A 17,247-nucleotide genomic window follows, 5' to 3' on the forward strand; every position below is an offset into this window, starting at 1 on the left:
TTGATTTAAAGTGAAGGATTTTTTTTTTCGAATTTATTTAAGTAGCGGAGGTTGTCTGATGTACAACTTGTTTCCACGCCTTACCCCAGAACTTAAAATGGGTTCATCTGGGCGTTAGAAAAAAAAATGCACGTATTTCACTCACTAACTTCTGTGTGACGGGAGGATTTATATTTCTATACAAATAAGAATACATTGGTCCTTATTGTGTGTTGATGATTCCATGTAAATAATGTTTGTGTGGTGAAATAATTCTTCGATAAATTGTCAGTTTCTCCTGAACTCTTTTGGCCTTGCGATGGCATTGACTTGAGCTGGCCCCTCCCAATGAGTGAGCCTGATCTTCTGGTCAAAGTACAAAATTTGAAACTGTTTATAAATCGAAGTTTAAACTAATTGAGACAAAAAAAAATAATGTCAAAAGCTGAAGCAGTCGATTCCCCGTTTTTGCTTGAGACGATCGCATCATGTTTTTCTTTTCTTTTTTTTTTTGTTTTTGCATTTCTGTTTTTTTGGGTCTTTTTTTTAATGCCACTTGTGGGATTTTCTGTTCAGGAATAAATTCTTCCTCGCTTTTCGCGTTGATTCTTCAGTTTCGAAACTGCATGACTCACTTGAAAATTGGTGAAAAAAATTTACAACTCAGAATCCAGGAAATTTATTTTTAGTACAATTCCCTGCCAATATCAATTGGGATTTTACCTCTCTGTAAAAAGAAATACGATTGGGATCATTTTGATCCATGATGAAAAGGTTAACATTTAAATAGAAGGAATTAGTTGGGAAGGGCATCGGTCTAGAAAGAATCGTAGAAAAGTTCAATTTGTGATGACAAATTAAAAAAAAAAAAATGTTTCAAAGAAGAAATGCGATGTGAAATTCGGAAGATTTTTTTTATTCGTATACTAAAACAAAATCTAGAAATGGCAAAGGGATAAGAAAAGGCAAGCAAATAATTGTTTCCTTTGTGTGTTTGCGCACAAAGTGTCTCGTGAAACAGTCAAATGATTTCTCATGGAGTGATTTGTTCGTGAAAGTCGCCATGAAAACTAAAAGCAAAGCTGAAGCGCTCAGAGAGTTTTAGCAACAGAAAGAAATGAATTTGACTTACAATTAATACAAACAAAACGAATGCAAGTGATTCACGGGGGTTTGTCACGTGACTTACTCATCCACATAACAGAAAATACTTTCATTTATGCTTCAAGTTTGTAAAAACCAGTTGGGATCAAACTACGTACGAGATACAAAAGTCATCTCTTACTTTCGCTCAAACTTGATTTATAAATTAGCGTTGAGACAATTAATCGGAATCGGAAGCGCAAATCGAAAAAATCTGGAATTTTTGAAAAATAGGAATCGGTATCGAAAAAAAAAAAAAAAAAAAGTTCCTATTTTTCGATGCCAAAAACGATCTTTCTAATTGTTTTATTTGCTTGTTTTTGTTTAGAACTTAATTTTCCATGACTTGTATTGATGATAAAATGATAAATGTTTATTGAATTTGTAGTATTGGTAAAAATAAAATTTATACATCAATCTTACAAGTGGGTTTTTATGTTTGCAAAGTTATGTTCACATATCATAGGGGTTATTGCAGTATCCCTCTCTCCCCTCCAAATTAACTCTGCATTTTGAAATTCAAAAGGAATCGGAATTGGTAATTGTATTGGAATCGGGAAAAATATTGGAATCGTCCCATCGCTGTTATAAATAGAGGCTAACGCTCGCCCTAGAATGGCACAATGTAATCGTTAATAAAAATTCACAATCCTTTCTGTAATGCAACTATATTTGGTAGAAATAAAACTTCGTCTCTGTCTGACTTGTTTCAAAGTTCCAATAGTTTTTACTTTACCACTATTAAGATATATGAGGATCTACTTTGGTGATCAGCTCATCAGGCGGGATCCTGAATTAGCTTCGCACTCATCAAAATGTAACCCTCCAGATTTTGATCTGTGAAGCTATCTCAAAGATAACATCGATCAAAACGATCCCCGCACGATTCCTGAGCTGAAGAGGGCCGACCGTCAGAGCACAAATTATGACAGTGTCAAGAAGGGGTGTGGATCATTGACAATTTTGCACATCGTATCAAGGTGTTTTGCATTGAACGGCGATGAAACAAGTATTGTTGAACAGTCATGGTGGACAAGTCAGATTGAAACTTATTTGCACTAAATATGGTTGGATTGCATGTATTATTATGAATTTTATTAATGATTTTTCGGACGAGAAATTTTTAAGGGGAGGTCACTCTGTACGTAAATAAAATTGTTGTACATTTTTAGGTCTTTTCCCCCCAAAATATTAGCAATTATTTACGTGCTGAAGAATTGGAAAATGTTTTCACACTTACGAAATTATATATTTTGCCAGGAATTTACTACAGAATAGGGTTACGCATAATCAAAGAACCCACATTTTAACCTCTTTTGGGACCATTGTTAAACATAGCACTATCTTAATTAATCGCTAGAGTAATCGTTATAGAATGGATTCATAACATTTAAAAAAATGTATAGGAAAATTCTACAATTCGACAAAACAAAACAATTAAAAACAAGAGCCTACACAACTGAAGTTATGAACGTCGAAAGTGTCTAACTTTGTCCACTTCATTCTCTAGTTTGACGAGATGTATACATGACTGAAATTCCATAAGATTTTGCTTTAGTCTGAATGTAATTAAGTAAACATATTTCTAATGTTAGATCAAGATTTCCTAGACAAAAGCCTTTCAAGAAATAAAAGGTCTGATACCAATCCCGATACATATGTTTGTTCCAAATCAGAAACGCTCCGATTGTCGTGTCATTATAACACATCATACATAAAACAATACGTATGTACATATACGTATATTTATCTTTATTACTTTCTAACAAAGTCATTCGATTGACTCAAAATGACAATAACGGAATTATGATTATTAGATACATAAATCAGACTATGCTTTTCTTTAAATTCCCCTTCTAAAACTGCAGCAAAATTAATAACGAATATGGAAAAATTATCTCTTAATGTTTTTCGGTGTCCCTATGGACAGAAGTAGATGGAAGCGAGGGGGTAAAAACTCCTCCTGTTTTCTTTATCAATAAAATAAATAAATATTAATTAAGATTAAATATCAAAATCCATGAAATCAATAGAAAATAAAGTTTCTTTTTTTAACAACACGGACCAATATTTGCCACAAATCACTGACGAAAGAGATTTTTATGTAAATTATAGTAAAAAGTTATTGATCACAAAAGTATGAGGGACAATTGTTTGGACTTTATATGTAAGATAGAGATAAGTATATTTCTATAGTGAATGTAGTAGTTTTATTATTGTTTTTTTTTTATTCCATCAAGAGAAACGAAAAAGTCATACGTTTTATTGAAATAAGATAGTTGATGAATGAAAAGACTGCAGAAAATCTACGACAGCATTTCGTCTAATTTCAAAACGCTTTAAAGAAAAACGATTCCTGTTTATTGGAATCAAACTTTTCCCGCCGTCTGCTTCAGTTTTAATTAAAAAAACTGTCATACTACGGGATGACTTGTCAACCAAGAGTGGAGAGACTTATCTTCCTCTATTTTATTCATAATTTGAGACAGGGAAGAAATTACAACAGACTCATCTGAGCAAAAAGTAGTTTCTCATTGCATTTATCTTGACTCTAACTCAGGCTCCTTATTTGGAGATTATTCGTTAAACAAGATTACATGGTTCAGTCTATCCTACTATTTACTTGCTAAAAAATAATGTCAGCCTTGATATTATTCAAATAAATGCTTATTTAATCAAAACATACCAGTTTAAAGCAAATGTTTATTTCTATATTCTAATTTTATTAAAATTTACTAGAATATTATTTCAGTTTAGATGAAATGAGTTGGGCAAAGTGAGCGGGTTTGATGCTAAATATGCACACACACACACACAATTCGACCATTAGCCCCGTCCTAATGAACTGGGTTGTAACCTCGGGAAAGCCCATTCGAGATGAGTATAGGATCCCTTTCCATGTTGGACATAGCACGACACCATCCCGATATTATACAACTGATAATAGAGCAATCGCTCTTAACGCTACCTAGAATTAGGGCTCCCGTACTACAAGTTGAATGGCTATAGTGAAGTGGATAACGATGGATACTGAAGATTTGTGTGTACTAAGTCCGAATCTAGTTTAGTTTTTCATGCCACTAGTTTCACTTCTTAATGTTGACAATCTTACACTTGGCTCTTTTTTTTTCTAGTTTTTAATTTTAGAAAAAATCGTGGTAATCAGAAGTATTAAAAGAACCAAACTGGTCATAATTCGTATCATACCGATTCATACGGATTTAGTTTTATTAGATTTACTTTATTTTATGACAAAAAATTATAGAAAGTTGAAACAAAATTTTGTCATGAAGTAGAACAGGCAACTCGTGGGCATTCGTCCAGACGATCGTTAACGACGGTACACTACAACGTCGACTTGAAAATGTTCGCCGACATCGAGGATGAAGAAAATGATGAACGTCTATGTGCAGTTGATAACGACAAATAGAAGACGTTGGTCGAATCAGATCAAGTCACAAGTATTAATAATTAAAAAAAAAAACCCAAAAAAACAAACATACCGAAACTCTAAATAGGTTATCGGTTTGAAGTGTCGTAAAGGTTCTTTTTATGAAACCGACACGATCCATTTTTCAAGCACATTGTTATGGTAAAACATTTAATTTTTATAACCGCTGTCGATCCGATCAGCGTCAAAATATCTCCGAAAAGCATCATTACATTGGCTATTTCGTGGCATACAAGGGGATTAACTCACTGTGGTCTCGGGAATCCTAGCGAAACGGTTATTGTAACGGAATATGCTTGATAAATCGATGATATTACACAATAAAATGCAGCGTATGTATTCCCGTTTGATTAGCGAAGTTAAGCGACATTTAAGTCGGTCAATTCTAAATGGGTAACCGTTTAGGAAAACCTGACATCTATATAATAAAAAAACCCACTTCGAATTCAAATTAATCCATAAATTAATCATATACAAAAACTTGTACGATTTCAGCATAAAATGACCAACAAAGGTTGACATGCCGTAAAACCCATCGTAGTTAGGAATCAATCTCACCTGTCTGTTTAAATGTATGTATGTTTGTATATCTGCCTAAAACTTTAGATATAGGCGACAGATTTTGACGAGATCGGTATCGTTTTGAAGCTCGACCCTTTGGACGACAAATATCGAAAAATTGGCTAAATTCTTTCACCCTAAACTGGGCACTTTTCTACAAGGAGGGTTCACTTTTTTCGCCGATATTTTCGAAAGTCTAGCCTTATTTGAAACATTCGTCACTTTCGGTTTGGCGATGGGCGCAACAGCAAAGACGTCACTTTTTCTTTTTTATTCACGCTCCTTTCCTCCTTTGCGGTACGGGTTCGAGCCTACTTGCCTACTACCACTTTTTTTTTTTGCTCAGCACACACCTTCAAACACCCAGACAACGCCGGGAACCCAGGCTAGTTTATTTATAAACGTTAAAAATTAGCGGATAATTAACGACCTTTTTTTCTTATCAAATTGATATTTTCACTACAATTAACAAAAGCGAAGATATTTGAATAAAAATGTCTGACAGCAATAATTCGAACTTGCCCCTTTTTATTGCATTGTTTTTAATTCTGTAATTATTTTGAAGCCAAAAGACAATAACCAGCTCTTTTAACGATCCAATTCTAGTGAAAGCAATTTTCAAAATGTTTACCATGTTTCCAAATTCAAGGGAGAATATCATTTCAAGAAGACAACGAAACCTTATTTTTACCTGTTTATTTGAAGTAATTCATCATTTCGTTATTGGATTTCGTCATTTACAACCACCCTGCCACAAATAAAGCTCCTCATTAAAATTTTTCACGTGGTTATTATAATACAGATATGTTTTTCGAATTTCTGTATGCATTGATTTAAAACAAGTACTTTTCATTTTATCTTAATTTTTAGGCTGACTTATATAATAATGTTGGGAAATTGTCATTATTTTTAAACTATCAGACAATAACAGTCAAAAGAAACTTTAATAATTCTGGTATTTTTGGTACTTTATGAAACTTTTTTTTCTAGATTTTGTTAAATTGAAATTATACAGTAATTTATTAAAATATCAATAGTTTTTAAATAATTAATAAACAAGATTTCTTTCACCAAATTAAAAGTCATTTTTTATTGATAATCTCTTGAGAATTAACACATCATAAACACGTTTGTCTGTTGTAAGATTCGTTTTTTTTTTTTACAATAGATTCAGCTTTCTAAAGTAAAGTATCGAAATTGTCAAAAATTATTTGTTTTAAAATTGAAATAATTTAAATTTCTATTTTGAAACTTATTTCGATATGAAAATTTTTTTCTTTTGTTTTATATTTTGTCAGCAATTTTATCGTATTTTTTTTTAATTTTGAAGAGTTCCCAGAATCTATGGGAGGTAACTGTAGTCTATCAATTCGTTGAAGAGTTCCCAGAATCTAGGGGAGGTAACTGTAGTCTATCAATTCGTCCAAATAATTTAATAAGTATATATGCTTTTGCTCACTATATTTATTTCAGTTGCTATAATTTTGATGTGTGACTTGTTTCTCAAGAAGTTTCTTAAAATTCTAAAAAAAATGTTTCTTCTATTCCATATGACTAAAAAACTTATCTCCCTTGTTTAAGTTAAATTCCACTATTTCAAGTTAGAAAATGCCAGATCAAGAATAGCTGTTTTGTTTTTGTAAAAAATAGTTTTAGCAGATCTACATGACCATTTTTTTTGTTTTTGTAATTTTAGAAATTTTTACTAATTTGAACATGTCATGGAATTATTTACTAGTGTTTTTACTTGATATGCGTTTATTGATATTTTAAAAATCTACTTAGCGCCGGAAATTTGTTGAGTTAAATTCTCTACTTTTTAGATGGTAAACAATATATAATAATAAATAATAATAATGATAATAATAATAACTATTATTATCATTATTATTATTATTATTCACATCCTTATTATTTTACTGTTGCTGATTCTGGTAAAATATGAAAACAATTATTGACATAAATGAATTTAATCAAAATATTTAAAACACATTGCATTTTTTTTTAATGAATTAACTATCTATTTTTAAAGGTATTTCTACATGTTTTAAGCAAAATATTGAAAGAATGAAAATGTTTCCAAATTAAATCAAATGCTGCTTTTTAAAATTCAAATTTATTCCTGGAATTTCTTTTAAATCGTCCATAAGCATTATTTTATTTAATTCTTTCCAGGCCCGACACAAGGCCAAGTGTTGGTTTGGAGCGATCTGGATTCGAACGTGACGCCTAGGTTGTCAGTCCTTAAGCACTTAACCACCATTACTCCCTCCCATCGTTGATAATAATTATAAACATAGTTTTATATTGTAAATTACGTTTCTTTGCAATGTATTCCAGGTATTTTTTTATCTTTCTCGGTGGACAGAAAACGATATGTTTTGTTTGATTTTCAAAGCAAGTAAACGATTTCTTATTCAATTTTGAAAAATGTTTTCTTAATATTATATTTTAAAACTAATTAAATTATTTCTTATTATTTGATTTTATAAATAAATGTATTTTTCTTATGAAATTTTAAAAATATATAAATAATTTCCTATTATTTAACTTTAAAAATTAATTATTTCTTTTTATTTAATTTTAAAAGTAATTCAATTAATTCTTATTTAATGTTAAAAGTAAATACCTTTTCTTATTATTTTATTCTAAAAGTAAATAAATTATTTCTCATTTAATTTTAAAAATAATTAAATTATTATCAACTTCCTCATTTGTTTTATGATCATTTTTTTCATGCGTAAAAAAAATAAAATTTTCTCAAATTATTAATAATTTTATTGCTATTTCACATTTTAATAAGCCTCGAAAAGTATATTAACAAAGGAACCAAACTAGAAGATATTCAACGTTTTCGATGCCATAAAATACAATAAAAAACACTAGATATTCGAAGTGTTGATGATGATTAGATAAACAAAACCCAGAATTAGAATTTTAAAAATATAACAAGACGTTTTATTTTATAACGGATTATATTCCACAAAAGCATTAAGACAGTTGGATTATTAAACTTACTATTGTCATCTTGGTGGTTATTTTCACAACGTTTCAGTCGGTGTAAACTAACTTTTTTCATGTGCATATTCTCGAACTCTGAAATCTTTATGTCGAACTTCGGAACTTCTACGGAATTGTGAACGGAATCTTTTATATAATCCACGGGGGTACATTGTTCTCGTTTTGTCAGTTATGATCAAGTAGAAGTGTTGGTTATTATAGTATTTTAGTTATTAACGCCTGTAGTAAAGATTGAACCTTCAATCTCCAAAAGACTGGTACTTTGAACTAAATCGCCCTTAGCCGTTGCTCCATGGACCCATGAACAATAAGTGAATAATATTCTATAGGTTGAAGGTTCAGTCCCTACCACAGGCGTAATAATTATGAATGAAATAATTAACATTTCTACCCGGCCATGGATGACGGAACGAGAACAATCTATTCTGTGGATTAAATAAAGGGTTCAGTTAAAAATTTTGTAGGGATTCCCGAGTTCGACGTAAAAATGTTGAAGTTTGGAAGGATGCACTCGAAAAAAATTGAAGGCGACGTCAGTCGGAAACGTTGTCAAAAGAAGAACAAAGAGGATGACAATACAAATAACACAAATTAGTAATTCTTATCTAAAATATAAAATATTCCGGGACATAATTTGGGGGTCAAAATCAGAATAAGCGATTATTTTTGTTGATTTGAAAAATTCTGTAAACATTCATGTTTCATTTGATTTCTCGTCGATATTTTGTCATTTTACTCAGCATTATGGAAATAAACAATTCCAAATAAAAAATAATATACAGTAAAAAAAATAATAATTTAAAAAAAATGATAGTTAGCATTTTCTTTTTCTTTTTTGATGGTTAACGTTGTCACTTTCCTCCATTGTACCAATCATTACAAAGAAGCGGTTTTGGAATAGCTATGGTATGATCGCGCCGAATCAGTAGCAGAAAATAAAAACAACACAACAATAAATAAACTGTTAGTCATAACGGTTAAATGTTAATGATTTTTTAAAAATCGTGTAAACGTGTGTGGATAGGAGTGCATATCAAACGATGTCAATGAACACACAGCCGAAGGGTTCGAAGCAATATCTCAAGCTAGAGGGGAATCGAACAAGGACGACTTCAAAAAAACACAAAAAAAATTAATTAAAAATATAACTGAAAAGTTCTTTGTGGGCCTGGTCCCTTGAACATTACCTTGATACGAATTTTTTCTAATACCGACAAGTTCTCTTTGCTGTCCTGACCGTCATCATCCAACCGAGGGAAATCAATGGAGAATTTGACAGGGATATCTTCCGTGTATTCATAAACTGGATAACGTTTGCGTTTCGGAACCACGGCCATTTCGTCAGCCTCCGCATTTTTCGGGACAAATGGAACCAACTCCCTGGAAAAGCCGACCGTCGGCCTCTTCTTCACTTCGTCTTCTTCGTCGAAATGGACTTTTTTACTTGACGATGAGATAGCCGGCTTGTCAAACTTATTTTGAAACGGCACCATAGATTTGGTAAAAGTATCGTAGTTTTTCTCACTGATGTAGCCAATGGGTTTGAGCGAATATTGCTTAGGTGGCTCGTGGCTGAGCGTTCGGCTAATCTTCGTGATCCGTCGGGAGTCTTTTTCCACTTTGTTTCTCTCCTCTCTCCTTTTCTCTTGCAAACCAAAAATGTAGCGCTCAAATGAATCGTCTCCAACCGATAAAGCGGGCTTTTCTCCAATCATCAGAGGGCCCTGGAAATGAAAGGGTGTGTGAAGGCGGAAAGTTGTCACATCCCCTCCGTAAGGTTTTACGTCCCCTTCGACATTTATCATACCGCCTTTGCCAAGCAAACCAGTGAGATTTTCTAGAACTGCTTTTGCTCTGATGGCGGCTGTCGACACTAAATGAGACAAGGCTAGTTCGGCTGGAGAATCTTCAATTTCATACCTTTTGGAATATCTCGGTTTCTCCGGCATATCTTCGTCGTCATCATCATATTTCGCCATTGCGTACGCGCCTTTAGTAGTCACATCTTCTTCCTCATCACTTTCGTCGTCCAGCGTATATTTTGAAGAACGTTGCTTTCTCAGTTCTTTTAACAAGTCGCCAGTCTTCCTTGGCTTGCTTGATTTCAAAACAATGTTCGCCTCATATTCTTCATCGTCCGAGTCTAGATAAGGGTTTTTGTAAATCCCTTTTTTAGTCGGCGGTGCCGCTTCAATGGCTAGAGGAGATGACTCCTTTTCAGGCCATCTGGACTGGATGTAATTTGACAAAGGGGAGATTGCAAAGAAGTCACTTTTCAGATCCCGAGGTGAGGTGACGGCACTTGTGGCGATGCTATCCAACTTGGAATCAATTCCGAATGTCCGCTGTCGGTTAAGCAAACTCCTGGCGTGTTCGACAACTGGCGACATTCGCTCAAGCCCGGACACCTTCGAAAATTCCGGCACTTTCACTAGTTGGAGTGATTCGGCCGGTTGGGTTTTCTTCAAAGGTTCTGGCGGCTTGGGAACTTGCAGGGAATCAGACGTATTGACTTTTATTAGAGGTTCCACTGGCTTGTAAATTTTGAGAGACGTGGGCTGTTTGGGTAGTTTTAAGGGTTCAGGTTGCTTGGACAGTTTGGCAGATTCATAGGGCTTGGACAGTTTGGCAGATTCATAGGGCTTGGACAGTTTGAAAGAGTCAGAAAGTTTAGATAATTTGAGGGAACTCAACGGCTTCGATGACTTGAGCGAACTTGATGGCTTGGATGATTTATAAGAGTCGGACTTCATTGGTGTTTTCAGAGAGTCAGACAGCTTGAATGTTTTGGATGGGTCAGTGCCAGTCGTATCAAGCCTAGTGCTTCTACGGGTTTTAGTCTGAAGCTGGGAGATGTTTCGGGGTTTGCTGCTTCGGCTGGACAACAGTGGTGACGTCGGAGGGCTGTCAGTGTGCTGTGATATGAATAGGCGGGTGGATTAGGCTAGCAGATTTCAAATGACAGGATAGAGTAACAAAACAAAAGCGCGTTCTGCAATTTAAATAGACCGAAATAATTGAATGGTAATGTGAACAATTTCGGATTGATCTCGACGATAATTTATGCACAATTAAAAAAAATAATTAAATATTTATGAAAGCAATATTTTTACTGCAATGGATTTATAATTATGAATTGAAAACAATTAGTATTATTCGGACTACTGTTCTCATCTTGAGTGTTATTTTCACAACGTTTCGGTCGTTGTAACCTCTAACCTTATTCGGACGTATCTGGTTGGACTCGGGAATCTTTTTGACGACCTTGGGAATCAGCACAGAATTTCGAATAGAACCATTTATTTAATATTCAGGGATGGCATGTGGACCCGTGACGTAGTGGTTAAAGTACTTCGTAAAATTAAGTTGTAAGTTATACTCTTCCGGAAGTTGAAGGTTCAATCTTCAGTGTGAGCGATACTCAAAGTATAATTACGGATTTCTTAGAACTTCTACTTGCCATAGCTGACAGAACGAAAGCATGCTAACTCCTAGTAGATTCAATAAAGAATTCTGTTTGAAATTCTGTGTAGATTCCCAAGTTCGACAAAAAGGATTCCCAAATTCGATAGCATACAACTGAAGAAAACCTGAGGTTGCATCGACCGAAATGTTATGAAAATAACACAAGGCAAAAAATAGTAGTCTAAATACTCCAAATAATATTAAAACAAAACAAGTTTTATAATTTTTATGAAAAATTCAGTATTTTTTGTTTTTTTTATTGTTTAAGTAGATGCCTCATAATACGTAAAATGTAATAAATTAACTTTGGAATCAAAATGTAAAAACATTATTCTAACGATGAAAATGAACGTGTATGGTTTGGGGAGTCGTGGATTCAACTATAAAATGTAACCACCTTGTATGACCTCTAAACAGCGATCGAAATAGACTGAACTTGAAAAACACCCATCCGAGGAAAATTAAAATGAATTCCACAAACAGAACAGTTTTAGATCAATTTCCTTCAGCCTTCATACGAAAATTATGATCAAGATATAATCATACTAAACCTTACGTCTAGAAACCTCATTTTAATTTAGACAAAAATATTTCATAATTATTTTATTATACGGATTTAAGCTTAAAGGGTTTAAAATGAACTTGAAATTCAAGTAATTTTGCTTAATATATGTATAATGACTATGGGTACAATTTAATGCAAATCTGAAATATTTGAATTTTCAAATGGGAGATTGTGCTTATATTATGATCCTTAAAACTCATTGAAAATACTCTAAAAATATGAAATTCGGAGATTAGAGATATAAACAAAAAAGTACTTGTGCAGATTTTGAACCGGACATATCTAAGCGTCCGATCGGCTTTGTTCGGAGCACGACGTCAACCGCCGGATTATGCCAGAGGTCGCCGATGATCAAATCTTAACGGTACATAACAAAAAATAGTCAAATAAATGGAAATTGTAAAAATAAAAAAAGTAAAAACTTAATAACGACCTAATGTAATTTTTTTTAATTTATTGTCTCTGCTTGTGCACGAAACGTCTCTACCAAACTCTTTTCTTAATATTTGGTCTACAGTCTTAAAACTTGATATATAGGTTATTTGGGCCTCAAGAACACTTTCGATGTAGATTTAAGCCGGTGAAAATAGCTGTTCAGGGGTCAAAATTAATTTTAAAAACAGTCGACCTTGGCAGCAGTTACTCGACTAACTTCTAAGCATGCGTACATATACATTTTTAGTTTGAAATCGCTTATTTTTTTAGTCTTCTCTATCTAGCGATGACACAGAAAGTTACGACAAAGGCCGAAGCGCTTAATAACGACTATGACTGGAATATTTTGGTTTCGATTTCAGCCGATGGAACTGAAGTTAATTTTTTAAACTTTGAAATCATTATATATTTATATAGTCATCCACATACAGTACTGTTTCGCTGTATCACAGCTCATCAGTACGGCTAGACAGGCAACTACCTCAAGCCAGGGTCGAAACCCGACCGCCCAAATGACAGTCAAAGCGTCTAACCATTACGCTATACGGCTGCTGTCTAATATATATATATATATATATATATATTAGGTACAATATAATAACTAATAGAAAATTTTCTCTATATAATACATACAAAATCTAAACAAAGTAAAATATCATATTTAATCTAATTTTAAGACCGGGTAACGTCGAGTGACCTGCTAGTAAAATATAAATCTGTATAACTCATTCGATCTAATTCTACCGTTGTGCTTTAATTTGCTTCAGTCTGTATCGATCTCTTACACCTCTGCCGTCTATAAATTATCTAGATATAAATTTGCAATTGTTTCAATCACTAGAACATTTGAGAAGTAGTTGAATATTCAAAAACAAGGAGTTGAAAAAGCCTTTTAAATTTGTTTGGTGGCAGTGATTAAATTTATTTGAATATGCAATTGAGAATTCGCCTTCGCAGTCGTCGATAACGATTGTAGATACCAATTTGAGGAATGCTAAATATATTTTAGATTATTTTACACGTTTGTTTTTGCATGCTTTCAGGTAGAACGCAATCAAAATATCACCTATTTTAATCCATAACAGATGTCAGTTCTTATATAGTATTGGCACAGATAAACATCGCATTCAAAGTAAAAATTCTTCGATGCACCTACGTGCCAGGCAAATATATCCTAAATCCATATTAGGAAAACGATCGAATAGGTTTTCAGCACTCCTCCATGTTTATAATGAACCATTGTACTTTCAGACTCCGTGATTATTATATGCGATTTCTTTTACATTAATTTTCTCCGTTCCCTGTTAAAAGCATTCAATTGTGTTTTCCATATTTAATAGGACTATATGCACATATATACAGTTTTATCTAGAACATAAGGAATAGATTGCAGGAAGAGTGCCCTCAAAATGAACTTTGGAAAACATTTTATTCACATTTCTGCTTGACTTAGGTAAGTTTAATAGAATTTGTGAAATCACGATTAGCGGATTAAACAGACACATGAAAAATTATCTTATTTAATAAAATATGTTTCAATAAACGTATGCCGTTTAACTATTCAATATATGTAGAGAAATCGCTGACTGTCACTGCCGATAATGCAATTTTGCCACAAAGAATAGAACACTCTAGGTAACTGATAATTCCTATATAGGCATTAGCATTTCTCTTACTTCGCAATTTTTACTGATGACCTAATGGTTAAGAAGTCTGAATTTCTATTTTTGCTTGAAAAACTTACCAGTCTAGCTATACTGAATAACTGTGATTATATATATATATATATATATATATATATATGGGGGGATTGATTATGGCCCGATTGTAGTTAAGCAAGAAGCCTTGGTTAGAGATACGTGCCTTCCTGATGGAGCTAGAAACCTATATTTAGTGGGCTCTAGTTGTGTCGGTTACTGGAAGTGAGTAGAGCTACTTTAAACTTTAATATTAGAAGTGTGTCTGCCAACTATAGTCATCATCTCGCATTAAATAGGGTCAAGACCAAGAAAAGCTTAGAAGATAAACTTGCCCGAGTAATGAATGGGTGAGGGGTGTTTTCTAGCCATAGAAGTAGCTAAGGAGGACCTGCAACACCAGCCTCGCAAGCTTTATCAGAACCAAGTAATTCGATACGTTCTTTAGCTTAATCCCAACGATAAGGAGCGTAAGAATGCGGTTCGAATAAATACAATAGTAACATCAAGAACACGAAGGAACATACTCTCGCGAGATTTGTGAGGAATTTGGAAGACGCACCCGGAAGTGCGTAACTGCCCAGACTCTCCTTTCATTTGGTAACTATTTAGTAGCTAGTTGCAAAAACAGAATTACAGAGTGAATTATCGGATGTGCTGAAGCAAATCAGCTACAACAAATCTCCAAGGCTTTATAGGTTTCCCTTCGAATTGTACTTGAGATTTTTCACCATATTAATATCGAATCTTCCCAATCATTGATTTCATTAAAGATACATTCCTGGCCAGGTATTCAAGGATGTGATCACATTGTTGAAGAAACCGGAAACAAATGGTCGACAAATGCTCGTCTGCACTTCAATCTATGACACCCCCTTGCCAAAATTTCACAAAACATTCTACTAGCTACAATCACTATCAACAATTTCCCCCACCCTCTATCTGTGCCTAAATCTAAACGCAGATTCCATGAACAAAGGTTCTTTCTTAGAACTGCCCGTCCGTGGAACACTTTTCCACTTACCTGCTTCCCGGCAGATTACAATATGGTAACCTTCAAGACCAATGTAAGCAGTTATTACATAATCCAAATTCTACCCAATCTACACCATTAAAGATTACTACGTTACCACCTGACATTCATCAACCTTTTTCCTCTTGAAGCATTCGAGCTTTGATAAATGGTGATTCCCTTGCAAAAAAAAACTCGATGATTACCGCTGATAACTTTGCTAAACACAGTTAAAGATTGCGGCTCGGATCCTATCGAACTGGTTGCATTTTTGATCAAATTAATTTAGCCTGCTCAGAACTACGTTATGAAGAGGTAGTCAATTCAGAAATATGTCCATCTGATTCGCACGAATATAGAGGAATACTATATAGAGGAGATAAAACACTACACGGAGTCTGTATTGCTTACAGTGATACAAGTGAATTAACGATCTTTTAACGCTTTCTCGGTTGTTTGAATGGAACAAAGTCACGGGTTCACAAACAGGTCTGTATTCAACTTTCATATTCGGAGAGTTTGCGAATGACTAACGTGGTTAGTCATCAACATGCCGAAAACTCTTTTTCCTGAGTCTATCATTAACAGAGGAGATTGCGTATAGCCGTGTGTTTGAGAGCAATTTCTCAACCTCAACCTTAGTACTTCGATCAAGAGCCATTATAAACTAAGGCGTAAATTGCAGTTGTTCGCGGAATATGTAAATGCGCTTAGAAAACTTGTCTAGTGATCGTTTACGGGCTAGAAAGTTTATATATCGGTATTATAGTGGATGATTTAGCTTCGGATAAAATTGTGAAGCGACTGGAATCACTAGTGGATGAAATCCACTCTCAGACATATTGGATGGCAGGTTAAAGATATCTCAACAATTGCGTTATTTTTTATGGTATTTCAACCCATTTTCGTTCCAAATAATGGCATTTTGGTAAACATTCTGATGATTCAAATTCTTAATATCTTCAAGTATAAATTTGTGTTGGAGTCATATATTTTGTAAATAAAGAATCTATGATTCTATTTAATCCATAGATAATGATATCCTGACAGGTTAAATGGATCTGGGAGATAAAGCAACTAAGAGGTCACTCAATGCTCCCCAAAGCCCTAAACATGAACCGCACCATCAAATGTAGTTGATCATTATACGCAAAATATTAAAGATTTGGCTCATACGACTCAACATGCCACGAGGACGACCTTAACGACTGAAACATTGGTTAGTTGAGCCACTAAAATATTTAACATTTGCGTTTTAATAACATTAATAACAAATGCGAAAAAATCTGTATTCAAATGTGTTTGGACGCCAAATTAATGAGATCTCATTAACTCCGAGTACTCTCTAAGCTAGCAGCTTTATGCTAAGGACTGATAACTTGCATTGGCCTCGATCAGTTCCTATTGATACATTACCCTCTTGTCAAAGCCTGTTGAAACCACTGTACATGCCTCACAACACCCTATTGTCTCCCCATGGTTGCCACTAAACCCTTTAATGACCAATAGATGACGCTTAGTATTGATCACAATTGATTGTTCCTTCTTTTTAAACGAATACGTAGAATAATCCCATATTACAACCCATGTAATGCATTTGACGAAGCGCAGTATTTTTTTTTTTTTACAAACAATTCTTTGATAGAATTTCAACTTACTATACTTCAAATGACTCGATATAATAGTTGCGGGGCACTTTTGCGATCGTCTGATTAGTAGGTTTTATCACGAATGTGTTTCAGCATAATCATTTTGGCACAGCAGTTCTCGCTAAATTACTGAAGTTAAACAACGTTTAGCCAAGTCTCTACTAGACGGATAGCCATTTGAGAATATTAGCCGTTGTATGCAAAAGGACGTCGACACCTCACAGCAAGAACTGTAAAAAACATAACGTCATCATTTCTCCTGACTGGAT

General features: G+C 33.9%; 1 protein-coding gene across 28 annotated transcripts in view; it reads right to left on the bottom strand.

Annotated features, from left to right (window-relative positions):
• LOC145277622 (uncharacterized) overlaps positions 1-17,247 on the bottom strand; it is a 166,580-nt gene that overhangs the window by 63,822 nt on the left and 85,511 nt on the right. For all 28 annotated transcript variants that reach the window (XR_013868180.1, XR_013868173.1, XR_013868175.1 and 25 more), the window contains one exon: positions 9,343-11,070. Coding sequence is in view for 12 of the 28 variants with exons in the window: in XM_080129169.1 (XP_079985295.1) it covers positions 9,343-11,070 (1,728 nt within the window). In the remaining 16 variants the exon portion in view is untranslated. The remainder of the gene's footprint in view (positions 1-9,342; positions 11,071-17,247) is intronic.

The sequence above is a fragment of the Euprymna scolopes genome, chromosome 6 (genome assembly GCF_053919585.1).
Source record: "Euprymna scolopes isolate OS-2025 chromosome 6, ASM5391958v1, whole genome shotgun sequence".
Classification (NCBI taxonomy): Eukaryota; Metazoa; Mollusca; class Cephalopoda; order Sepiida; family Sepiolidae; genus Euprymna; species Euprymna scolopes.